This window comes from Eumetopias jubatus, unplaced genomic scaffold (assembly GCF_037043125.1).
Source record: "Eumetopias jubatus isolate StellerSeaLion01/CBP00866 unplaced genomic scaffold, mEumJub1_p1.0 scaffold_10, whole genome shotgun sequence".
NCBI classification, from domain to species: domain Eukaryota; kingdom Metazoa; phylum Chordata; class Mammalia; order Carnivora; family Otariidae; genus Eumetopias; species Eumetopias jubatus.
In genome coordinates, this window is record NW_028274816.1 from 60,953,905 (window position 1) to 60,980,890 (window position 26,986).

The following is a 26,986-nucleotide window of genomic DNA, read 5'->3' on the forward strand; positions in this document are numbered from 1 at the left end:
GGAACTGTATCTGGCTTAAAATGAATCAGGCCTTATTATAGTCAGAGACCTCCAATGCCTTTTAATCTGTATATTGAAATTGGTTATTCAGATTGTTTTATTTTTTTTAAATATTTTATGTTGTTTATTTGAGAGAAAGAGTGTGATAGGAGGGGCAGAAGGAGAGGGAGAGAGAGAATCTCAAGCAGACTCCCCACTGAGCATGGAGCCTGATGCAGGGCTTGATCTCATGACCTTGAGACCATGACCTGAGCCAAAATCAAGAATTGGACGCTTAACCTACTGAGCCACCCAGATGCCCCCACATTGTTTTCTTTTTCAGTCAGGATTTGGAACATAATCTAGAAAATAATGCATTTCCCTTAAAAACATAGATGTTTTTAAAAATAGAAGGTGCTTTACAATTTTACATTCTGAGCAGAAATACTTTCGGCTTCCAGTTTCTCCACAGCCTTCATAACGATGCTTCCACTCTTTTCCACTCTTTTTTGCTTCCACCCCTTGCAGTGGGTGTAATATTGCATTATGGTTTTGATTTGCATTTTCCTAATGCCTGGTGATGGTGAGCATATTTTCATTTGCTTATGAGCCATTCATATATCTTTGGTGACATGTCTATTCAAGGCTTTTTCCCATTTCTTTTTTAGTTGGGTTGGTTTCTTCATAAGTTGTAAGAATTCTTTGCATATTTTACACCTGGAAGTGTCTTCATTTTGCCCTAATTTTTTAAAAATATTTTATTTATTTATTTGACAAAGAGAGACACAGCAAGAGAGGGAGCACAAGCAGGGGAGTGGGAGAGGGAGAAGCAGGCTTCCCGCCGAGCAGGGAGCCCGATGTGGGGCTCGATCCCAGGACCCTGGGATCATGACCTGAGCCAAACGCGACGCTTAACCACTGAGCCACCCAGGCACCCTTGCCCTAATTTTTTAATGATAGTTTTGCTGAATATAGCATTCCTGTTTGACTTTTTTTTTATTCTTTCAGCACTTTGAATATTTTATTCCACTGCCTTCAGTTGTTTACTATTGCTGATGAAGTGCCAGGCATTGGTCCTATTGTTGTTACCCTCAATGTGGATGAGTCTCTTCTGTCACTGCTTCAGAATTTTTTCTGTCTTTTGCTTTCAACACTTTATGATGTATCTCTGACAACTTCTGGATTTTGAATTGTAGTTAGAAATGATCTCCTTATTTCCCTCTTATGTACACATTTTAAGTTTATGACTTATTTTTAAAATTTTTTAAATTTAAATTCAATTTAGTTAACATATAGTGTATTATTAGTTTCAGGGGTAGAATTTAGTGACTCATCAGTTGCATAAAACACCCAGTGCTCAGGGGCGCCTGGGTGGCTCAGTCATTAAGCGTCTGCCTTCAGCTCGGTTGTGATCCCAGGTTCCTGGGATCGAGCCTCGCATCGGGCTTCCTGCTCGGCAGGGAGCCTGCTTCTCCCTCTCCCATTCCCCCTGCTTGTGTTCCCTCTCTCACTGTCTCTCTCTCTCTGTCAAATAAATAAAAAATCTTTAAAAAAAAAACAGTGCTCAATGGTGCCCTCCCTAATGCCCATCACCCAGTTACTCCATTCCCCCACACCTCCCCTCCAGCAGTTCTGTTTGTTTCCTAGAGTTATGGTTTGCCTCTCTGTTTTTATCGTATTTTCTTTTTCCTTCCCTTCCCCTATGTTCATCTGTTCTGTTTCTTAAATTCCACATATGAGTGAAACCATATGGTATTTGTCTTTATCTGACTAACTTACTTTGCTTAGTATATTACCTCCTAGTTCCATCCACGTCATTGCAAATGGCAAGATTTCATTCTTTTTGATAGCTGAGTAATATTCCATTGTAGATATATATACACACACACACACACAACACATCTTCTTTATCCATTCATCTGTCAGTGGACATCTGGGCTCTTTCCATAGTTCAGCTGTTGTGAACATTGCTGCTATAAACATTGGGGTGCATGTGCCCCTTTGAATCACTATTTTTGTATCCTGTGGATAAATACCTAGTAGTGCAATTGCTCGGTTGTAGGGTAGTTCTATTTTTAACTTTTTGAGGGCTTATTTTTTTTACATTTACATCTCTGATCCATTTGTACTTTATTCTGATACATAGTTTGAGATAGTGAATGAATTTGATCTTTCTCCAAATAACTACTCTGTCATTCCAACACAATTTTTAAATAGTTCATTACTGATGAAGAAACATTACAGTATCTTGACTTTACCCATTCTTTTTTTTTTTTTTTTAAGATTTTAGGGGCATCTGGGTGGCTCAGTCAGTTAAGCGTCTGCCTTGGGCTCCAGTCATGATCCCAGGACCCTGGGATCAAGTCCCACTAGCTCCACACCGAGCTCCATAGTGGGCTCCCTGCTCAGTGGAGAGCCTGCTTCTCCCTCTCCCTATGCCCTTCCTCACTCCCCTCACCCTCCCCCCGACTCATGCATGCTCTCTCTCAAATAAATAAAATTATTTTTCGGGGCGCCTGGGTGGCTCAGTTGGTTAAGCGACTGCCTTCAGCTCGGGTCATGATCTCAGCATCCTGGGATCAAGCCCCACATTGGGCTCCCTGCTCGGCAGGAGGCCTGCTTCTCCCTCTCCCATTCTCCCTGCTTGTGTTCCCTTACTCGCTATGTCTCTGTCTGTCAAATAAAATCTTAAAAAAAAATAAATTTATTTTTCAAATAAATTTTTTAAAAAAGTGTGGGGACACCTGGGTGGCTCAATCGGTTAAATGTCTGCCTTCAGCTCAGGTCCCTCTGCCTACTGCGCTCCCTGCTTGTGCACTCTCTCTCTCTTTCTGACAAATAAATAAAATCTTAAAAAAAAAAAAAAGGATGCCTGGGTGGCTCAATTGGTTAAACATCTGCCTTTAGCTCGGGTCATGATCCCAGGGTCCTGGGATCGAGTCCCACATCAGGCTCCCTCCTCAGCCAGGAATCTGCTTCTTCCTCTGCCTGCTAATCTCCCTGCTTGTGCTCTCTCTGACAAGTAAATAAATAAAATTTAAAAAATAAAAATAAAAAATAGTGTGCCTACAAGAAAAAGCCAGAAATAACTTATCACTCAAGGTAGCTTTTAAAAAGACCGATTTCTCTAGAATGTTTTAATTAAAGAGGCAAATATGGTGCCTTTACAAGGGATCAATACTAGAGTGGAACCACATAGTCCACCTTTATAAGGGAAAGCCTTAGTTTATAGAAATATCCCAGTTAATGGATGTAGAAGGAATGTCAGAATTAGAAAAACTTTTTAATAAATCAAATGATGATCTGAGGGACAGGTCTCAGTCACTCTAAAATCAACCGTTCAGGGCTCCTGGGTGGCTCAGTCAGTTAAGCGTCTGCCTGGGGCTCAGATCATGATCCTGGAGTCCCAGGATCAAGCCCCCCATCGGGCTCCCCCCTCAGCAAGGAGGGTCTGCTTCTCCCTCTGACCCTACCCCTCCATACTCTCTCATATCTTTCTCTCTCAAATAAATAAAATCTTTGTTTTTTAAAATTTTATTTTATTACGTTATGTTAATCACCATCATTAGTTTTTGATGTAGTGTTCCATGATTCATTGAGTATAGCACCCAGTGCTCCATTCAATACGTGCCCTCTTTAATACCCATCACCAGGCTAACCCATCCCCGACCCAAATCGTTAAAAAAATAAAATAAAATCAACCGTTTAGCAACGGGTAACATCACACAGACGACTAGCCACCCTTACGTAAGGGACGGAAATGCATGTTGGGAGCAGGGCCGGCCTCCCATTCACTACGCAATTCTTTGCCCTGAACTACATTTCCCAGAAGTCTGTGAGGCACAGGTCCTTGGGGGCCGTGTAGGGTTGCATGCCGGGGAAGTGGACGACCGGGGGGGCCCAGCTCCGTGTGTTCCCGGGCTGCTGGACTACATTTCCCAGAGGCCCGTGCGCCGCCCCCGCCCCGAGTCGGAGCGCAGCGAGGTACCTGCTGGGAGAGGTTTATTGAGCCGAGGATTGTCTGGGCGCAGCATCCCGCGGCCCCGGTCCGGAGTTGACCTCAAGCCTTGTGCCCCCTCCTCACGCCCTGTGGGTCGTGGGGCCCCGAGCGGTGAGTGGTTGGCCTCCTGGGAGGGAAGCCACGCACTCTGCGGAGGGAAGGGCGGCCAGGAGGGCGCCCCGGGGGAGGAGGCCGGACGCGAAGCCCAGGCCCGCGGCCCCGGAGAGACGTACAGGGCTGCGTGGGGGTGTCGGGGTCCGGGGCCCCCGGGGAGGCCACAGGCCCCGGCTCTGTGGCTGTGACGCACTTCGGGGAGTGTGTGGGGGCGGGGCGGCGCGGCCCGGCGGCGACTGCGCGGCGGTGGGAGGGGCCCCTGCGCCGCCGCGGGGGTGGCCGCGGCCCCGGCCGGCGCCGTACCGCCTGCAGCTCTGAGGTCGCGGCCGCTTACCCCGGCCTCGCGGGCCGACGCAGGGGCAGTGGCCCCGAGGGAGGGCAGAGAAAGTGACCAGCAGGAAGGACCCAGGCACAGTCCTGAGGTGACTGAGGACGAGAAGCGCTCCTTCCAGGCACCCTGAGTAGCAGGACGGAAAGGGGAGACGCGGGCAGGGGGCTGCTGCCCGTTTCAGAACACCTCCTCACTGCGGCCTGGTCCCCAGAAGCTCTGAGATGCTCAGATCCCAGTTCCCCCTTGTTTCCGGTAGGTTTTAGTTGGGACGTGCGGGCCTGCAGGGTGCCTTCTGATCCCGCTTGTCCCCCAGAAAGGCCCCGGTGTCTCCTCTCTCCCCCAGGCCAGCCGTCCTCCAGAGCAAGCATCCTGAGGACGAAGACTTGTTACGCATCTTAAAGTCAAGGTTCAGATGAGTTACCTTTTTTGTTCAGTAAATGTCTTGTGTTTATAGGACTTCAGAATATTTGCTTTCCTTGGCCTGAAATGTTCTCCCCAACAGTGACTAATTCTTTCCGGAGAGGTGTGATGGGGCCGTGCAGGTGTCTGCAGAGAACACAGAACAGAAGAATGCGGTGGGGAGGTTCGTGTTGTGCTTCGTTTTAGCCTGTGATTTGGTCAGGAGGATACTTGTTTTAAGGTGGGATCCGCAGTCTTTCCCACCGGCCTGACTTCCAGAGCACGGTGAGAACAGAGAAGGTTTGATTGTTTTGGCCAGTAAATGACAAAGTTACCAGCTTGGTGATGCTTTTAAAAGTGGGGTTTGAGGGACGTCCTTCTGGCCCCGTCGGTAGAGTGTGCAACTCTTAGGAAATGTGCTGCTGGAGCGAGCACTAGAGCGTGCGGCTCTTGATCCCGGGGTCGTGAGTTCCAGCCCCAGGTTCGCCATGGAGCCTACTTAAAATTAAAAAAAAAAAAAAAAAAAAGTAAAATAAAATTCAAAGGAATTGAGCCATTATTTTAATAAGTAAATAAAAGTGGGGTTTGAGCAAAGGGGTTTGTCATCAAAGGCAGGGATTTTTTTTTTTCAGTGATCAGTAGAAATTTGTTGTATTATCCACATCTTGTTGGAAGTCTGACAGCTTCAGTCTGTTTCAGTTGCATTTTTGTATGAACTGCAAGAAGCAACATGGTTGGACGTTCAGTGTGAGTTCTGGAACTAGAGCAGAGGGTTTGGCAGAGTTTCTAAAAGGTCATATATTGAATAGTTCATGCTTTGTGGGCTACATATGGTTCCATATTCTTCTTTAATTGATCTTGTTAATGTTTAGGATGGTTTTAGATTTGCAGAAAAAAATTGCAAAGTTAGTACAGAGAATTCCCAGGTACCCTGTACCCACTGTCGCCTATTATTAACAACTTACATTAGTATGGGATGTTATTTACAATTGGTGAGCCGATTCTGATACACTGTCATTAACTGAAGTCCACGCTTTATTCAGATTTCCTTAGTTTTTACAGTAACATTCTTCGTGTGTTCCAGGATGCCATCCCGGAGATCACATTACATTTCATTGTCGTGTGTCCTTAAGCTTCTCTTGGCTGTGACAGTTTCTCAGACTTCCCTTGTTTCTGATGACTTTGAAGGTTTTAAGAGGTACAGGTATTTGATAGGATGCCCCTCTCTTGGAACCTGATGCTTTTCTCGTGGTTGGACTGGGTTTACGGTTTTGGGGGTGGAAGATCACTACTTTTATCATATCTTGGCAAGAACACAAACTGTCAGCATGATTTATGATTTCTGAGTGTGAACTTGATCATTTAGCTGAGGTGGTTTGTCCGTTTTCTCTACTGTGAACTTACTCCCATTTTTCAAAGACTGGGTCTCCCCAAGTGACAGCTGTGTGTTTCAGAAGCCCTGTTACTAGAGCCTAGTCAGTCTGACCCTGCTTTGGTGGTCACGTCTTTCTCTCTTCTCACCCCCTCATGTGCTTGTAAGGACCCCTACAGTTACTTTGGGCCCACCTGGCATAATTCAGGATACCTTCCTATCTTGAGGTCAGCTGACGAGCGACTTCCAAGTCCACCTGCAACCTAACTCCCCTTTGCCGTGTAATGTAACATAGTCACAGGCTCCAGGGTTAGGATACGGACATGTTTGGGAGACAGTTGTCCTGCCTGCCACAGGCCTATCCATCCACAGTTCCCCTGATGACCAAAATATACCCACTCCCCCATAACTGTGGACTTTTTCTTTGTTGATTTGTTTTAAATTTGGGACTATCTTAAATTATATTTCTTATCATGGAATTAATATAGGCCTGCAGCAAAAGGTTCAGCTTCCTAAGGAGCTCGTAAAGAAGAAACTCGAAATTACCCATAGCTGTACCATCCAGAGATAATTGCTGTTGATATTTTGGTATGTATGTTTCCAGCCCTTCCCTCCCTCCCCCCATGCATATGTGTGTGGTTTTGTCTCCAGAGCACTGGATCCTGCTAAGCGGTACGTAATTGAGCCAAAGACTCTCCAAATCTTAGTTTATAGAGGAATCCAACTCAGCTATGGCTGACATGATACTGTGTGCTTGTGGAGAGGAGAGAGGTATACCAGTGATCCCCGTCTTGCTTTAAAAAAATCTCTGACACATTTACACCTTAAAGGATTAGAAAGACATCATTTGAAAGTAATCCCATGAATAAATAATCAGTAAAGACAGGCTTTCAAAATTTGATTTTCTGGGATTTTAACTTTTCTTTCACAGAACATGACAGGAGTCACTGACTTACTACAAGTATGAACTGTACTATAACATTTCCATGGGCAGATATATGAGTAAGATGACAGTAGTTTAAAACATTCACATAAACAGAGGCACCTGGTTGACTCAGTCAGTGGAGCATGCAACTCTTAATCTCAGAGTCATGGGTTCGAACCCCATGTTGGGTATAGAGATTGCTTTTTTTTTTTTTTTAAATTAAAGTGTTCAAAGAAATCTTCCATATCACATGGAATACAAGATCCGGCCGCTTGCTAGTGTTCTCAATTTGGTATCTTCTCAGTTTATGTTTATCTTATTTATTATTTATTTCAATTTAATTAATTTAGTTTTTCATTTTATTTTAGTTATGACAGAGTGCGAGCAGGGGAGGGCCAAAGGGAGAGGGAGAGAGAGTCTCAAGCAGACTCCACGCTCGGCATGGAGCCTGATGGGGGGCTTGATCTCACAACCCTGAGATCAGGACCTGAGCTGAAACCAAGGGTTGGATGCTTAACTGACTAAGCCACCCAGGTGCCCCTCAGTTTACATTCTTTGAGCTGGATTTTCCATGCAGAATCATGTCTGTCCCTCTCTGCTGGTGGAGAGGGAACGTTTCCTCCTTCTATGTCTTAGACTTTTTTTTTTTTTGCTACTGTTAATTTAAAAGAATTATTTTTTTTAATTTTCTTATTGTTATGTTAATCACCATATATTACATCATTAGTTTTTGATGTAGTGTTCCATGATTCATCGTTTGTTCATAACACCCAGTGCTCCACGCAGAATGTGCCCTCTTTAATACCCATCACCAGGCTAACCCAACCCCCCTCACCCTCCTCCCCTCTAGAACCCTCAGTTTGTTTTTCAGAGTCCATCATCTCTCATGGTTCCTCTCCCCCTCTGACTTACTCCCCTTCATTCTTCCTCTCCTGTTATCTTCTTTTTCTTTTTTCTTAAAATATGTTGCGTTATTTGTTTCAGAAGTACAGATCTGTGATTCAACAGTCTTGCACAATTCACAGTGCTCACCGTAGCACATACCCTCCCCAATGTCTATCACCCAGCCTCCCCATCCCTCCCACCCCCCACCACTCCAGTAACACTCAGTTTGTTTCCTGAGATTAAGAATTCCTCATATCAGTGAGGTCATATGATACATGTCTTTCTCTGATTGACTTATTTCACTCAGCATAACACCCTCCAGTTCCATCCACGTCGTTGCAAATGGCAAGATCTCATTCCTTTTGATGGCTGCATAATATTCCATTGTGTATATATACCACATCTTCTTTATCCATTCATCTGTCGATGGGCATCTTGGCTCTTTCCACAGTTTGGCTATTGTGGGCAAGAATTTTATTTTTAAGAGTCTCTGAAAGTTTTTAGTTAGTGTGGATTATATAGACAGCAGGTGTGAGAATCACAAGAAGAAAGGAAAAGGCAGGCTTGAGTTTTTTCTGTAAAATCAGATTAAGGGTTGTGTAGTGTTACTGATTTTCAATCATAACTGCTAACTTGTATTAAGTAACTGTTAATATTATTGTGTTTTATGTAGATTATCTTCCTAAGAAAAGTTTGGTGCAGTTTTACCTGGCAGGTACTCTTTCTACCCCAGTCTTAACTGTGGGGAGCAGACAGTGTGAGGTTAGTAATGGTCAGAGCTCAGATTCACATCCTGAGGGGCGCCTGGGGGGCTCAGTCGTCGAGCGTCAGTCTTCGGCTCAGGTCACGGTCCCAGGGTCCTGGGGTCGAGCCCCGCGTCGGGCTCCCTGCTCCGCGGGAAGCCTGCTTCTCCCTCTCCCACTCCCCCTGCTCGTGTTCCCTCTCTCGCTGTCTCTCTGTCAAATAAATAAAAAATCTTAAAAAAATAAAATTCACATCCTGAATCCTGAAAAGACCACAGAGCCTTACTCTTACTTTGATCAAGAGCTCTCCTCCCAGATTATGCATACACTATTAGACCTACTTTCTTCACTTAGTAATTCAGCTTAAATTTCTTTCTCAGATAGTATGAATCAGTGTCGTTGTTAGTAAGTACGTTGGATGCCGTTATAGCAGACCATAATTGGATCATAATTTATTTACTCTGTCCTCTGCCATGAGATAAAATGATTCTCTGGAAAATCTGAATAAAATTGATGGATTACGTCAGTATCAGTGTCCTGGTGGTTATATTGTACTACAGATTTGTGATGTATTGCCATTGGGGTAACTGGGTAAAGGGTGCAGGATCCTGCTGTATTATTTCTTACAACTGCATGTGAATCTACACTTATCTCAAAAAAATTTTTGGAACATAGCCCTTGAACATTCTGGTATATATATTTGTGCACTACTGTACCTATTTCCTTGGGATAAGTTTCCAAAAGCAGAATACTGCATCAAAACTATACTTCTGTTAAGTGCTTACAGTATGATAGGAGTATTTGGAACAGCAGATGACTAAGAGGACATTGTTACCTGCACATTGCTTATGAGGCAGCCAGAAAGGGAAACTGGATGGAAGCCCAGGGCAGCCTGCGGTCAAGGCCTGTAGAGACTTCTAGGTGATTGTGCCCTGAGAGGTGCTTGGAAGGGGACATCATTCTTACTGTGGCCACTGTTGTCAGGTTATGACCAGATAATTATGAACACATGGGCTCTGTGTGGCATACAACGGAATTTGTTTTCTAAGTTTTATACCTTAACATGTTTTCTCTAATGACGTTGACACAAAGTGAAGACTAACAGGGTCAGGTGGTTTAGCATTCCACAGGACACCATGGCTGGAAGGACAAGCTCAGAAGTCAAGTTCACCCTCCCACCAAGATAGCTGTCAATATGTACAGGTTGTCCCTTGGAATCTTAGTCATTTTTCCAGTCAGTGCCCTGACATATGTGGGTATAGGTAGACATCAAAGAGTTAGTTTAGGTATTAAGCAAAAAGAAACAAAGGTTGTGTATAAAATAATGCAAAGGTACCTCAAAAGGAAACTGTTTAAAGAGAAGTTTCTCTGAGAGTCTGTCATTTATGAATTGAAAAGAAATAAACGCACACACATACATATGTCAGGCCAAAGCCTGGTTCTTGTTACACACCCAGTGAGGTATATTTAAAAAAGAAAATCAAGGTCAGAGGTGTGTCAGAATCACCAGGACCGCCACCAGGTTCTGTGATTGTCTAGGTGGACTCACAGGAATGATTGTCTAGGTGGACTCACAGGATTCACCACATAGTCCTTTTCCAGGCCAGGATTTATTACAATGAAAGGACACACAGCACCATCAGAGGGAGAGGCGCAGAAGACGGGTGACATCGGGAGGAAACCAGACACACGCTTCCCAGGGCACTTTCCCAGTGCAGTCCACACAAGACATGCTTAATTCCTCCAGCAGCAAGTTACAGCAACACATGCGAAGCCTTGTCCACCAGGGAAGCTCATCTGGGCCAAGGAGGCCAGGGTTTTTATCAGCGGTCAGTCACACAGACACCCTCTCTCTGGCACATACCAAAATTCCAGATTCCCAGAGGCAAGCAAGCGCCCAGCAGTATAAACCACATCTTTTATACAAACAGTTGAAGAGCAGTGAGCCACTCTTGTCAGTTAGGGAACAGCGGGGACCTTCTGGAAGTCCAGCTAAGGGCCAGTCTTGCAAGCAGTTTCAAACCTGCTCATTACTCTTTCTGCACAAGGGATCTATCTATCTGTTGATGTTATGGTTTGCTTCTGTCTGTATGTGTCTCTTCTTTCTCTCTCTCTATATATATATATACACACACACACATGTATCCTATATACGTGCATCCTGTGTGTATATATACATAGACACATATGTTCGTATATAGAATTTTACAAGTGTATTGTTGTATCCTGTTTTGGTAGCCTGATTTCTCTGCTGACAGTGTATCTGAAGTATTACTGTCTTGTAAGGATTTCTTCAAACATTTCATGATCCTTGACTCTCTTACATCAATACTCTGCATGTATTTCTGCAGTGAGCTTTTCTGGGCGCAGGGCGCTGAATGTTGCCTGGGCCTTTGCTTCTCCACCCTGTCCATCTGCCATGTTTTGACCAACCTCACCCTACCTAGAGGCCAGGAGAGGTTCAAGTTTGGATGGTGCAGCCCCTCTTCACCCTGGGTGGTGTGGCTAGAGGGAGTGGGATGTTGCTCAGCGTCAGACCAAGCACCCTAAACACACCCCATCTCAGGTCCAGAATCACAGTGCACCTGCCCAGAGTTAGCCAGACTGAGAGGTTTGGGACCACAGTATCCACACGAGATCACCTTCAGTTCTGGCACCCAAATCCATGTTCAGGACTTTCCTGAAACCACCCTCCGGACTAGAAGGATTCCTAGAACTCACTGAGAGCCATTCTACTCACAGTTCCAGGTAATTACAGGGAGAGGATGCAGATTAACCAGCCAGGGAAACAAGCACATAAGCTAGTGTCCAGGAGTGTCCCCAACATGGAGCTTCCAGTGTCCTGTCCCCCTGGAGTTAGGACTGGATGCTCTGTCAGCGTCACGATAGGACAATATGCATAGAGTATCGCCAACTAGGGAAGCTCACCTGAGCTTCGAGGCCCAGAGTTTCCACTGCGGCTTCAGCACATAGGCACAGTTGATTGATTGAATGACTGATCGTCCAGACATGACTGACTCATTGTCCACATGTTAATCTCAATCCCCAGGCCAATTGATACCCCATGACCCAAAGCACCCACCCTGAATCACCTGGTTGGTCTTCTTGGTGTAGCCAGTTCCCACCCTAAGACTGGTTGGGGATGGCCAGCTTCACCCAAAACAAAGACATTCCTATCAGGTACAATGTAGATTACCTCTTAGAAGTTGGGGGCAAAAGACAAAAAAGAAGGAGATCTTGCCATTTGCAACAAGATGGATGCACCTAGAGAATATTAGGCTAAACGAAAAGAGAGAAAAACCATATGACTTAACTAAATAATAAAGCATATGAACAAACAGAAACAAACCCATAAATCCAGAGAACAGACTAACATAGTTGCCAGAGGGGAGGGAGGCCCAGGCTTCCAGTTATGGAGTGAGTCACGGGGAAGAAAGTCACAGCATAGGGAACATAGTCCGTGGTACCGTGATAGCATCGTGTGGTGACAGGTGGCAGTACCCCTGTGGTGCACACAGCATAACATACAGACTTGTGGAATCGCCGTGTTGTACGCCTGACACTAACATAACATCATGTGTCCGCATACTTCAGTTAAAGAAACTATGTTGAGGGGCTCTCGATCTTAGGGTCATGAGTTCAAGCCCAATGTGGGGGATAGAGCCTACTTTAAAAAAAAATTTTTTTTTTTAAGTCATACGGAGAAATGACAGATGAAAGGTCTGACTTCAAGGCAAAAACAAATAAATAAAAACTCTTCTGTGCGCACAGCTGGGTTCCATAGGGCTTCAGGGAGAGCTTTTTTCCCTTTTGTCCAGATCCCTCTTCATCCTCTCCGATGTGTCACGTTGATGTGTGCGTGTTGGGGAGGAGGAAACGGCTAGGGTGGGGGGGTTTGGAAGCAAAGATGGAGGAACAAGAAGCTTGTATGAAGTCATTTTGGGACCAAGGTGCACTTATTTTAATGCCTCTTTTTTTCTCATATATCTCTGGCTTCTCTGGATTTTGTGTCTTTGGTAAAAGAAACCCCAAGAGGACTGATCAGTTCTTGATTCTAAAACTATGGCGCACGTAAGTATGTATTTCTCTTTCCTTCTTGAAATGTGATATTTAGATCTTGTGGCTATTTTTGTGAATTATCCTGAAGCCTCCTGCCATATAATTACCCACTGCCTGGTTCTTCCTGTTCTGGCGAACAACAATGCCGTATAGCCCTGTGCCCACCTGTGTGGCTAATGCCCACTTCACCACTGAGCTGGGGATTCAGGTTCTCCTCTGTGCTCACCTTGTCAAGAGTAGTGCTGGAGCAGTGGGGGTGGAGAGTCCTTTGAGAGAAATACTTGAGTCACGTGTGTGGCTTATGAGTTGCAGATGGTGGTCCCATTTGACCACATGCAAAAACTAAAACTCCCTGCTGTTCTCCACGGATGTTTTTCCCAGGCAGAGAGGAGGGAGTGCTCACGTTGTTTGGTCTCTGTGTCAGCTCCATGAGGCTCTTGGGATTGGATAGGGGTGTGGTTGGGGCCAGAGCACTGAGAGGCCATGATGTTACTAGGTGATCTAAGGGGTGCGTGTTGTCGAGCAGACCCTCCAGACCTCTGTGTGCAACCACATCATTTGACACCAGTATCCTAAATCAGAAGCAGAGAAAAGGCAGGGGTGGTGGGTCGTAATGGGTAAGAAGGTCACTCAGTATGTAAGTCCCAGGTGATCATACACCCCCAGAACTGGGGAAAACCTTAGATGTTTGGTTTTACCTAAGTGTACAACTATAAGAATGAAGTCCAGTTCATCCCTATGATGGAATAAGAAAATGCTTTTGTCGTTACATAGAAGACTGCTTAAAACCTTGGCAAAATGATGACCTTGAGGCTGAGAACATTCAGACACGTAAACCCTAGTTTCAAAACTAAAAGATCTCACTTCACACAACAGAAACAAAACCCTAGGCATTTTCCTTCCCTTGAAGGATGGAAAAGGTGCCACAGGCATCCACACTTGCCAAGATGTTGCCAGGTGGCGGGCTCTTCAGGAACATGAGGAGTTCTGCTCAGTCCCAGTCCCCGCTGTGCCCTCTGCGTGTCACAGGCCTGTGGTCTGCTGCCGTGTGCAGCCCAGCCCAGAGCAGGAGAGCCCTCTCTGTGCTGTCCTTCATCTCCGGGACGTGTGGGTTTGTGTTTTCAGGGTTTGGTGACATTCTCAGATGTAGCCATCGACTTCTCTCAGGAGGAGTGGGCATGCCTGGACTCCACGCAGAGGGACCTGTACTGGGATGTGATGTTGGAGAACTACAGTAACCTGGTCTCCCTGGGTGAGTTGCCTGCCCCCTGGAATGTCAGCTCCCTCCACTGGGATGTCAGGACTGACTTCCAAGAAATGAATTTCTTCTTCTTCTCAAGAAGTGTCTTGAGCCTTGTCCCATCTAAAATGGGCATCACGCACCTTCATCTCCTCGCCCCCTTCCCACCTTTGTCTGGCCCTTCCTGTAATCGTCTCTCCTCCTTAGTGACCAAAGGGTGGATTCAGATTCTGGGCTGTGGATTTCACACCCATCCTCAAAGAGCTGAACTTCATACTGTGATAGTATGTTCATGCCCAGACTGCTGCTGATGGCCTGTGGTTCTCTGGGGACCCCCCTTCAGGGAACTTGATTGCCTTCAGTAAACCAGCCTGCATTTGATGTGGATTGAATGGACAGCATTCACGTAAAACCAAAGCAAGCATTGTACCTGGAGTGAGGTTGAAAGTTACAATTCCTGAATTCTGAGTTACACGTTGGATGACATCTTGTAAATGTCTCCGGTTACGTCTTGTCTCTCTGTTAGAGAAATGACAGCCATAATAGTAACGGCTAATGCTGTGCTCACCCTGTACCAGGCATTGGCAGCACTGTGTGTGTGAGCAAATACACTTCACCTCAATCCCACCAGTTTATGAGGTAGGCACGATTGCTGAGTCTAATCTGTAGGTGAGTATACTCAGGCACGGAGTGACTTGATCAGACAGGGGAGGCCGGACCAAGAATGCACACTGTCACCTACCCTCTTGTACTTGCCTCCACGGGTAAGGCCCTCGGAAGCTTAAAATAAGACCTTTCCTGTCAGGTTTCCTGTTCTTTAATCCTTTCTCTTTTCTGAAGTCTTATCATATTGACTTTCAGCTTGTCATAAATTTGACTGTCTCCATCAAAAGTTTTTTTGTTGTTTTTTTTTTTAAGACTTTATTTATTCATTTGAGAGCACGACGGGGGCAGTGCAGGGAGAGGGAGAAGGAGACTCCCCGCTGAGCAGAGAGCTTGACCTGGGGCTCGATCCCAAGACCTGGAGATCACGACCTGAGCCAAGGGCAGACACTTAACTGACTGAGCCACCCAGATGCCCCTACAATGAATTTTTGAGCATATAATTTTTTTTTTTAAATTCTGCACCAGGTGGCATTTCTTTTTTCGAAAGCAGGACCTTCCATTTCTAAGCCAGATGTGACTTGCTGAGGAGCAAAGGAAAGAGCCGTGATGGTTGAGAGGGAGGACAGTACAGAGGAGAGTGACAGCCAGACTGGCTGGGACAAGCCGTCGCTGCAGTAAGCAGCCAGGCAAGGCAGGGAGCAGGTGTCCCCCTGGGGCATGGAAAGCTCCCTAAGAAGGCCATGGACAGCTTCTGGGGAAGAAGTCACCACCGTGAACCTGATCTTTGCCCCAGTCCCTCCCACTGGTCTCCTTATTTTGCTCCTGCTTCACATGCTGCTGATGCTGCTGGTCCGTGGACCACACCTTGAGTAGCAGGGGTATAGATAATGTGACCCCGTGCCCTTTGTAGCTCCTGCAAGTTCGTTGGCATCCTAGCTTCGAATGCTTTTTTCCTTTTATCTAATTTTCGCTAGTACTTCTTCCTGGGTGCTGTTACGTTCTAATATCACAAGATGTTATCCGGTATGGCTCACTGACACTCAGTGCCTAGATCCACTGCTCAGTGGGCATTCACCATGGCGATCTTCTATCTCTCCTTTATTTGTTTGCTCTACTAATGCTTTATGGAGAAACTGTGCTCCGTTGGCTGGTTGGCCATGTAGTGACACTGTTCATCGTGGATAAAAACATTTTGAAGGGAAAAATTATTAGTTCTCATAATAAAGGGCTGGTTGGCCAGCATGCTCCAAAGCTGATCACCTAACACTTCCTAGCATCATTACGAACTCGTGAATTTAAGCATGTTGCAGGTTTTGCAGCCCGTTGGAGTTAGCGTCCTCACTGATGGTCAGATCCTCCTAAACATTCCCTCACAGGCGTTTACCGTGTTTGTTACAGTTAATCCTACACATTGTCCCTTTTATCGCCTTTGATGATGGGTCTTTTTGTCCAGAATCACTTTTCATTATATGACTGACATATATATTAATTTAAGAATATTAATTTTATACCCAGGTAATCAGCTGTATATTCTTGTTTTTCACATTTGTTCTATATTTGATTTTCCTGGGTTTCCCAGGTATGGCATCACATCATCTGCAAATTGTGCCCATTTTCGTCTTTAGCTTTGAGATCTGCCCCCCCATTTGCTTTTTGCTTAGTTGTGTCAGGTGATGGTAAATAGTAGGGCTAAGACGCAGTTCCTTTTCCTTGTCTGACTTTAGCAGGAGTGTCCCTGGTGTTTCCTCATTAAGTATTGTGGTGCCAGAAGCAGACTGTACATTTAACAGGAGCCTAGGTGATTCGTGTTTGTTCTCCTGGAGAAGTTTTATTTCTGTTTGAGAAGTTTTTGGTTTGTGGTTAGATTCGTTTGTGTTTTCAGTTTCCTTAAAAGGAAACAAAATGTTATTTTTTTCCAGATTTAGAGTCACCATATGGGACCAAGAGTTTACCTACGGAAAAGGGCATTTATGAAATAAATTTATCCAAATGGAACTCAAATGGAAAAAGTAAATCCCTTGGCCTTGACTGGATGTGTGAAGGTGAGTTTGAAGGACCACGGGGCCCTCAAGAGGGCTGTTTCAATCAAATGATAATCAACTGTGAGAAAACGCCCACTTGTAGAGAAAATACCTCTGTTAGACCACATCAAAGACTTCATACTAGGGAGAATTCCTATGAATGTAAGGAATGTGGGAAGGCCTTTAGTCGTGGCTACCAGCTCACTCAGCATCAGAAAATTCACACGGGTGAGAAACCCTACGAATGTAAGGAATGTAAAAAGGCCTTCCGTTGGGGTAATCAACTCACTCAGCATCAGAAAATCCACACGGGTGAGAAACCCTATGAATGTAAGGACTGCGGGAAGGCCTTCAGGTGGGGTTCAAGCCTCGTCATTCATAAGAGAATCCACACGGGTGAGAAACCCTACGAATGTAAGGACTGCGGGAAGGCCTTTAGACGTGGTGACGAGCTCACTCAGCATCAGAGGTTTCACACTGGGGAGAAAGACTATGAATGCAAAGACTGTGGCAAGACCTTCAGCCGTGTGTATAAACTCCTGCAGCACAAGAGAATTCACAGTGGTGAGAAGCCCTATGAATGTAAGGACTGTGGGAAGGCCTTTATCTGTGGCTCGAGCCTCGTTCAGCACAAGAGAATTCATACTGGTGAGAAGCCCTATGAATGCCAGGAATGTGGGAAGGCCTTTACTCGAGTCAATTATCTCACTCAGCATCAGAAGATCCACACTGGTGAGAAACCTCACGAATGTAAGGAGTGTGGGAAGGCCTTTCGCTGGGGTTCGAGCCTTGTTAAACATGAGAGAATTCATACCGGTGAGAAGCCGTATAAGTGCACAGAATGTGGGAAGGCCTTTAATTGTGGCTACCACCTCACCCAGCATGAAAGAATCCACACCGGTGAAACGCCTTACAAATGCAAGGAGTGTGGGAAGGCCTTCATTTATGGGTCAAGCCTTGTTAAACACGAGAGGATTCATACAGGGGAGAAACCGTATGAATGTAAAGAGTGTGGGAAGGCCTTTAGTCATGGCCATCAACTTACACAGCACCAGAAAATTCACGCTGGCGAGAAATCCTTTGAGTGTAAGGAATGTGGGAAGGCATGTAACCACGTGAACCACCAGAGAGTTCACACTGCCGAAAAACCTATTGAACAAAAAGAAGGTGCAGAAGCTTCTATACAACATTCATTCCTTCCACAGCACAAGGAAAATCCATGATACAGTTTAACATAAGAAAGCCTTCACTGGTCACTCTCCTGCTTATAAGCATCTCAGAATAGTCATGCTCCAGACAAATTTGGGAGAATAGAGAAATCAATTTATCTTAGTGATCACAACACACTCAATGTAGACTTGTTTTTTCGTTTTGCCGAATTGGTTTAATGAGTGGATAGAAGCCTCCCGCTACCATTTGAGCTCCGTCTCACCTCAGATTTGTTCTAGGGAATAACTCGTGTAACATATGTGGGAAATCCTCTCGCCATGGTACACACCCTCCCTGTTAACCATCACCATCCCACCTCTTTACTCCTGTGACACACTGGGGAAATGACCTGTTACCCCTGTGTGTTGTGTGTGAAATGGGGATAATCACACCTATCTAATACTGCTATTGTGGTGACTGAGTTTGGTACATGTAAACTCTCTGGAGGTGTATCTGGAATGTTGTGTAAGCTCAATAAATATTAGCTGCTGTTGTTCTTACTATCCTTACCGTTAGTGCTGCTCTTGTGAATTCCTACAGGAATACTCCCTGTGGGTACAAAGAATTAGAAAAGACGGTCAGGCTCGTAGAAGAAAATACAGGAGATTATGGTCACAGCCCCGGGTGGACGGTGTTTCTTAGTACACAGAAGACGCTAAACATAAAATAGAAGGTTTATATGTTGGACTCTGTCGAAAGTACAAAGTTCTGTTCATCAAGTGACCCCATGAAGACTGAAAAAAAGCAAGAGGCACACTGGGAGAAGTAATACTTACTCTCCACGCACCAGGTAAAGGACTCACGTAGAAAACAGAATCCCCCAAGTCAGTAATAAATCCGTTTTAAAGGGGTGAGGGGACTTAAATAAGCACTTACAAGAGAAGACGGCCAAATGGTCAGTGAGCAAGTAGGAAACGCAAAGTAAAACCACCATGCGGTTTCGCTAGACAATCACTAGAATAGCTAACATTAAAATCACGTATGAGCCTTGTACTTTGTTGGGTGGTCACATGCGACCCGTTCAGGAAGGAATGGGGCCAGCACACGGGACCTCGGCCAGATCCTGGAGGTCCTGCAGCAAGGGCAAAGAGGTGATGCTTGAGGAGGGCGAGTGACTGTGTCCTGGGGGAGGGGCCGGAGCCCGGGATCCAGTCCTGGAAGGGTTGAGGCAGCAGTTAGACTTAGGAGGGGCCCAAGCCATCTCAAGTGGTCAGTCCTGGAGGGAAGTGAGTGGGTCCTTTTGTGGAAAGGACCAGAGCTCACAAGAGTGAGCGGAGAAGCTGGGGGAGGAATGGCTAGTGCTCAGAGAGGTCCTGGGAGACTGAAGAAAAGGAGAGTCCAGGGAGCCTTCAAGAGCTGGAAGACTTGAAGGCTCATGAGTGTGGCCTGGGAGACTGAAGAGAGCCTTGGCACTGGGCTGGAAGTGCAGTTAGAGCACAGAGGAGCGTCCTGCAAAGGCCCACGGGATCCAGAGTCGGGGCTCAAAGTAGGGCTTCCGTGTGGTTTGCCTCAAGAGTTGGCGTGCCAGTATCCACAGACTACAGGTGTGGGTGGGTGCTGTCCTGAATAAATGGAGGAGGGGGAGGGGCGAGGGCAAGGGGAGGAGTATGATGGGGGAGGGACGTGAGGGGGCAGAACTGGAAGGGTAGTGGGGGGGCCATAAAGAGGAACACGAGAGTCACAGTGGAGAAAACATTGACAAACTGGAAGCCCCAGGGGGAGAGGCAGTACTCTGCAGGCCTCGGGTGAACACTGCCTGGATGCACAGGGGCGATCCACAGAAGGAAATGGGAAGAGCGTCTATCTGTCAAGACTCCTGGTTCAAGGAGCAAAAACCTAATTCAAAGTAGCCGAAGGGAGTAGGGTGGGGAGAATAAAAATTGACTTGTGCAGAGGAATCACTCCGTTTTAGCCTCAGGTGGACCCAGGCTCACGTAAAACGTCAAGATCTGCCTTGAGTTTGGCCTCTGCTTTCTTAGGGTAGCTTTTATGCTGAGGCTGCACACGGTGGTCCTGACCACACTAGGTTCTGTCATACTTAGGACTTGCAGTACCGGCTAGAAGAAATCTCCCAAACACTTCCACAGCTTTTGCAGAATGGAGTCTTGCTGACTGGCTGGTTCATGAGTCTATCCTGAAAACTCTGCCCATGGCAGGGTGGATTGGAAACATCTCAGGTGCCAGCTAAGCCTTATAACCATGCTGGAGCTTGCCTAAGGCTCACAGACGGGGTGGGGCTGGGGGATTTTAACATCAGGGGCTCTCGTGAACAGTGACCGGATACCGGGCAGGCAGAGTCAGCAGCTGTCCACACCAGGCCAGGAGAACATTCCTGCAACCAGATGAAGGCATGGATTCAGGAGAGGCCAACCGCCCCCCTGCTGGTCTGTGTAGGAGTGGGTGGGGTGGGTGGAGGCAGCATCTCAGCTCTTCTATCCCTCATCAATTTTAAAATTACCCTTACAAAGAGCAGTACAACACTGGATCTGGGGATGGAGGGAGGTCCATAAATCCAAGAGTTGAGGTCGAGAGTGGCATGCTGCAACCTGGGCCTGGCCTCCTTTTCTCTTTACTAGCACTCCAGAGTTTGTCATAAAATTGCCTGCAACTTCCAATTTACACAGAACAGTTCATGTTCTCCACTAGTCCATCAAGAGGTTAGAAGCATATGCTGTCTGAGTGTCCTGTGTAATTTCTAACACCATACTTTATACTTTCTAAGTGTCATCTGAAAGTGGGCCTCCTTTCTTGGCCTCCAGCACACTGTATTACTTTGTTAGCAGCATCCTGCATGCGGTTCAGATTCTTCTAGTGCTTGCACAGCTTGCCTGAAAATTGCCAAAGTTCCCAGTATCGTGCCATTCAACCAGGGTTTCCATTTTTTGCCTGGTAGCCAGTCCCATCCCAGCATTTCATCCTCTACATCTGACCTCCATTCCCTTTACAACAAAGGCCTCCTTTGTTCCACAATTACAACATTAAAAACCTTCAAACTCTGCTTTCTTTGGACTGTTTTCTTAATCTCGTTTTGAAGACTGTAATCTCCCAGTGGTTGTCACTCTGGCATCAGAGTTCTGACAAGTTTTTTCTTGCTGCCCATCAACGTGTCAGTACATAATCCTTGCTTCAGGCTCAGTTTTTGAGAGAATAAGGTTTAAAGCATCTTCATGCAGCTCTGTTAAATCACTATTCGTTTGCTTCTGGTGCATATCCAAAACTGAAGTTTCTTCTGGTTCACTGGTTTATTGTCTGTGCTATCTGTTTGAGTGAGTTCTTGAATCCTGTGACCCTTTTTGGCTTGTTCACTTCTGACTCCTAACCCCTTTGAACAGCAAGCACCATGTACATTGTAGGCAGTCAAGAGATGTCTGTTGAACAAATGAGTTTTATTGAGCCTCAGTGATGCATTAATTGATGATTCCCGTCTCAAATATATGAGCATAAGACATTATCATTAAGGATATGTCTAAAAGTTGTTGCAAGTCTTCATGAGATCTCATGGCAGGGAGGGATGATAAGGTGCTGAAAGGAAAGGTTTCCAATCAAGAATTCTTTATCTGTCAAAACCGTCCTTCAAAAACGAGAGAAATTAAGACAAAAGGTGAAGGAGTGGCTTGCTAACAGATCTGCCCTACAAGAAATGCCGAAGGGAGTCCTTCAGGGTGAAATGAAAGGACCTTCAACCATAACTTGAAGACATACAAAGAAATAGTCACTACACAGGGAAGTATAAAAGCCAGTGCGTGATAGGCCTTTTGTTTATCATCCCTCTTATTTCCTACATGATTTAAAGGATAAATGCGTAAGAAATGACCAGCCCGTGTTAATGGGCACAAACTATATAAAGCTGTAACTGACCACGATAAGCAGGAATTGGGTAAGAGCTGGGTGGGAGCACAGTGTCTCTGTTACTGATTCGAGGTTGGGGTCGGTTCAAATAGATTGTTATGAATTTAGGATGTCAGTTATCCCCATGGTAATCATTAAGAAAATAGCTTCATAAACATGAATTCTTTCCTTGTCCTTTAGATAGCTAGAGTGGCTACATTAATCAGACAAAACAGGCTGAAGCCTTGAAAGTCTAAAACTTTTACAGGAAACAAGGACATCATATATTAATAAAATTCATATACCAAGTATATACACACCAAAGGAACCTCAAAATACGTGAACATTGACAAATGAAAAGAGAAATAATTCTGCAGTCATAGTTAAAGATTTCAGTACCCCCACTTTAAATCATGGTTAGAACATCTGGACGAGAGATTGATTTGAAAAAATAGAAGACCCACACCTGGGTGTCTCAGTCGGTTAAGCATCTGACTATTGGTTTTGGCTCAGGTCATGATCTCAAGAGTTGTGGGATTGAGCCCAACATCAGGCTCCACACTGAGCAGGGAGTCTGCTTAAGGATTCTCTCTCCCTCTGCCACACACTCATAAATCAATCTATTTAAAAATAACGAAAAAATAAGAGTACACTACAGCCCCAAGTAGACCTAACAGACACACCACTACCAGCAACAGAGCACAAAGAGAACATTCTCCAGGATAAGACCATATGTTAGGCTGCAAAGCAAGTCTCAACAAACTGAAAAGCACTGGAATCCTAGCATCTACTCCACCCACTGTGGAATCAAACTAGAAATCAACAGAAGGAAAGGAAAATCGAATGGAAATTAAACCACACGCTACGACAAACAGGTCAAAGAAGAGCTCACAAGGAAACTAGAAAACGAGCGAAAATTACGTGTGGGATGCCATGAAAGCAGTGCTCAGAAGGACACTTAGAACAGTAAACACCTACATTTGAAAAGATAGGAAACCAGGAAAAGCTAACAGAAGGAAGAAAATTATAGGGACTGGAGTGGAGGAAAAATGAAATGGAGAATAGAAAAATGGTACAAAGGGGCACCTGGGTGGCTCAGTTGGTTGAGCGTCCGACTCTTGATCTCAGGGTCGTGAATTTAGGCCCTGTGTTGGGCTCCATCCTGGACATGGAGCCTACTTTAAAAAAATAAGGTACAAAGAATTAATGGAACCAAAAGTTGGTTCTTTGAAAAAAGTCACCAAAATTGACAAGCCTTTGGCTAGGTTGACTAAGAGAAGAAAGTAATAATTATACAAAGAAAAGCCAGAAATCACTAGCGATCCTTCTGGTCTCTTGTAGGCATAGGTGGCTAAAGTGAAGCTCCTCAAAACATGAGGTGAATCTGAACGCATCAACACAGCAGATGCACAGAATAAACCTGAGCACGTTCCGTTCCACCAAACCCAGGGCTTTGCCTACCAAGAACCAAATAGTAAATATTTTAGGTTTTGCAGGCCACATATGCTCTGAGCCACATATTCCTTTTTTTTTTTACAAGCTTTTAAAAACAATAACCACTCTTAGCCTCTAGACCATACAAAAATAGGGCCACAAGCAATATTTAGGCCATGGACTATAGTTTACCTGAGTGCTGCACTACACCAACGTGTGAGCATGGGAGAAGATTCAAGAGCATCATCCAGCATGGTAGCCAGTAGCTACATACCATTATCGGGCTCTTGAAATGTGGCTAGGTGGTAAATTAAGTGTAAAAATATATACTGGAATTTGCAGACTGTCCAGAAATAAAAAAGCAAAATACTTCATTAATTTTTACATTTGGGGCGCCTGGGTGGCTCAGGTCATGATCCCAGGGTCCTGGGATCAAGCCCCGTGTCAGGTTCCTTGCTCCCTCTGCCTCTCCTCCCCCCTTGTTGTCTCTCTTTCAAATAATCTTTAAAAAATATAATTTTTACATTTATTACATGTTGAAATAACATTTTGGATATATTGAGCTAAATAAAATCTATTACTAAAATTAATTTCACCTGTTTTTTCTTTTTCTTTTTCTTTTTTTTTACGTGATACTAGAACATTTTAAATTACCTATGTGGCTCTCTTTATATGTTTGGACAGCACTATGCTGCTGCAATTTGGCAATATTTGCCAGAACTTTTAAGTGTATATGCTTTGACTCAGCATTTCCACTTAGAAGAATGTGTTTTTATAGCATTACACATAGCAACTTTCCCAGAGAACCTCCTCTTATTCTCAGGGTCTCCTTGGTGAAAATTACATTGATCCTTGACTTCCCCTAGAGAATTGTGGGAGGGGGCATTGAAGCATCGGTATGAGGCAAACTCACGGACAGGTCCATCAAACATTTCCATGTCTGGTTATACCTGGTTACTTGGAAGGACAACCTATGCACTGTCTTTTGCTAGACAGATTTCATATCCTTTCAGCTACTATATAATGAGTAAACTAGCCAAATGTGAATTTCAAATAAACAAAATTAGAGCATTTAAATACACTGGCAAATCTCTAGCAAGGTTTAGTAACCTACCCAACAGTCCTACAGCTAAAATGGAGCCAAAACAGAGCTGGACACCAAAGCCTGTGTTTCTAACCACTGCTCTCATCAGTGCCCAACCCAGTGCTAGGTCTTAAGAAGCCCTTAAGGGACTCCTATACTTTTCTGTACAACTTCTACGTCAGAAGAGCAGAACTGGATTGTAGATGAGAGGGTTGGGAACTCACAGCCTGAGTGGTATATCGGCTCAAGAAGTATGTTTTAGGGGGGGCGGAGCAAGATGGCAGAGGAGTAGGAGACCTGGATTTCGTCTGGTCTCAGGAATTCAGCTGAATAGGGATCAAACCATTCTGAACACCTACGAACTCAACAGGAGATCGAAGATGAGAATAGTAACAACACTCTGAACAGAAAAGCGACCACTTTCTAGAAGGTAGGGCCTTTGGGAAGTGATCAGGTCATGAAAGTGGAATCCGCCTGAATGGGATTAGCACCTTATACAAAACATCCAAGAATTCTCATACTCCTTCCATCATGTGAGGACACAGCTGTAACCTCTATGAACCAAGAAGCAAGACCTCATCAGACATCGAATCTGCCAGTGGCATGCTCTTGAACTTACTGGCCTCCAGAACTCAGAGAAATGAATGGTTGTTTCCAAGTCACCCAGTCTATGTTTAAAGGGAGCAGGGATGCTGCTGGTATCTACAGGCTAGAGACCAGAGACGCTACTAAACACAGGACAAGGCACAGAAGAGCCCCCAACCAGAAAGAATTACCCAGAGTAAAATGTCCATCATGTCACTCGTAAGAAATGCTGTTCTGTACTTGCTTTTCATTTGTGTATCCTCACTTATTTTTAAGCTATTAAAAAAAAGTATGTTTTATTTGGCTAAAAGCTTTTTTTTTTTTTTTAAGATTTATTTATTTATTTGAGAGAAAGCATATGTGTGCGTGATCGAGTTGGGTGAAGGGCGGAGGGAGAAGATCCCGGGACTCCGGGATCATGACCTGAGCTGAAGGCAGACGCCTAACTGACTGAGCCACCCAGGTGTCCCTAAAAAGCTTTTTAAACAATTTTTTAGTCAAGAAAAATTTACGTGTTTTTTTTTTTAAGATTTTATTTATTTGACAGAGATAGCGAGAGCAGGAACACAAGCAGGGGGAGTGGAGGAGGGAGAAGCAGGCTTCCCGCCGAGCCGGGAGCCCAATGCGGGGCTCAATCCCAGGACCCTGGGACTATGACCTGAGCCGAAGGCAGACACTTAACGACTGAGCCACCCAGGAGCCCCAAGAAAAATACTTTGATAGACTTGTCGAATCAATACATTGTACACCTGAAACTAATGTCACATTGTCAACTACAATCTAAACACACACACACTTTGACAAGTCTGGGCTTGGACCAAAAGGTCTGCAGGCAGGACCTCAGTGGGAGACCAAAAGCATGAGCGGAGGAGGGCCTCATGCTTCTAGCCTTGCTGGTAAACAAGAGACACTGCTGTAGATGGGGAGGGAGATCGAGGGAGTCTGCAATTTGGGATCTTTTCAGGACATACAGGGGAGGCTTCACTGAGAATGTGGCTTTTGAGTAAATGCGAGATAGATGCCAGTGTCCCAAGAAAAGGTTTCAGAGAATGTTTGTAGAAAACAAAAATGCAGATACAGTGTTAAACTTTGATAGAGATGAATCACAGCCACATGCTCAGCACACATCTCATCACTAGTTCTCCCCACAGTGATCCTGAGCATGTTTTTAACCTACAGGTCAAGGGCATTACCCACAGCTCCCGTGTAAGACCCTTCGGTTGCTCTGCACCACACTGGCACCAGAATCCACATTACTCATCCCTGCAGCCATGTCTTTAAAACTCACATTCAATAACGATTACAGTAACACTATGACGTAGGTATCATTCTTCCGATTTGCCATGAGGACACAGAGATGCAGTTAAGGTTAATTAACTTGCCCAAGGTCACACCAATACTGCGCAGTGACTCTGGGCTCAACCCCAGCCAGTCTGCCTCGAGATCACATCCTTAGTCATTGTGCTCAGTGACCACAGTGAGGGCACCATGTGCCAGATGCCATGTGGGGGGCTTTGTGTGGACTGACTAAATCCTGAGGCAGCCCTAGGTTGTAGACACTCTCTGTCCCCTCGTTCTGGTGGGGATGCCGAGGCACGGGCAGGGCCAATAGGACGCCATGAAGGGAGAGCTGCATATATCTCTGAGCATTGCACCATCGGCCAAATCCCCTACGTGAAGGAAACGTACCTTGAAGTGATGATCGTGGCTCTCATGTTCAGCACTGCATTCCCAGCACCATCGTGAGCAGTTAACACTTGCAAAAGGGAAACTGCCACCATCAATGTCCGCTCCTTACGGCTGCATTTGTCAGCCAGCTGCCCTCCACGTTCCTTTCCACGGCACCTATGAAGTCCTCCACCCACCGCACCCTGGCTGTCGCCTGCAGAACCGCACAGAACCACAAGAGCCCTTTCAAGAACCCTGGGCGTAAGCACGGTATTCATGTCTACGAAGCTTGTCACCGCTACTCTCAACACAAGATGCTGTTGACCTCCAGCAACCACTGTTACATGTCTTAGAAATTTACAATACTCAGCTCTTTAATATCGTCTAATTCAAATTTGCACAACCATCTCTTAGTCTTTATCAAACAGTGAACTTGTTCTAAATCAGATCGACAGTGCTTTCCCACCCCCTCCCCTGCCACCCCCATGGCTGAGGTCTTATAAA

The 26,986-nt window shown here is 45.3% G+C and overlaps 1 protein-coding gene across 1 annotated transcript; it reads left to right on the top strand.

Moving 5' to 3' along the window:
* Positions 1 to 3,937: 3,937 nt before the first annotated feature.
* Positions 3,938 to 18,388, top strand: ZNF331 (zinc finger protein 331). The gene is made up of 5 exons (XM_028094678.2): positions 3,938 to 4,090; positions 4,768 to 6,783; positions 12,772 to 12,819; positions 13,933 to 14,059; positions 16,573 to 18,388. The coding sequence occupies exons 3-5, from the start codon at positions 12,811 to 12,813 to the stop codon at positions 17,895 to 17,897; spliced, it is 1,461 nt and encodes a 486-aa protein (XP_027950479.1). The 5' UTR covers positions 3,938 to 4,090; positions 4,768 to 6,783; positions 12,772 to 12,810; the 3' UTR covers positions 17,898 to 18,388.
* The last annotated feature ends 8,598 nt before the right edge of the window (positions 18,389 to 26,986 follow it).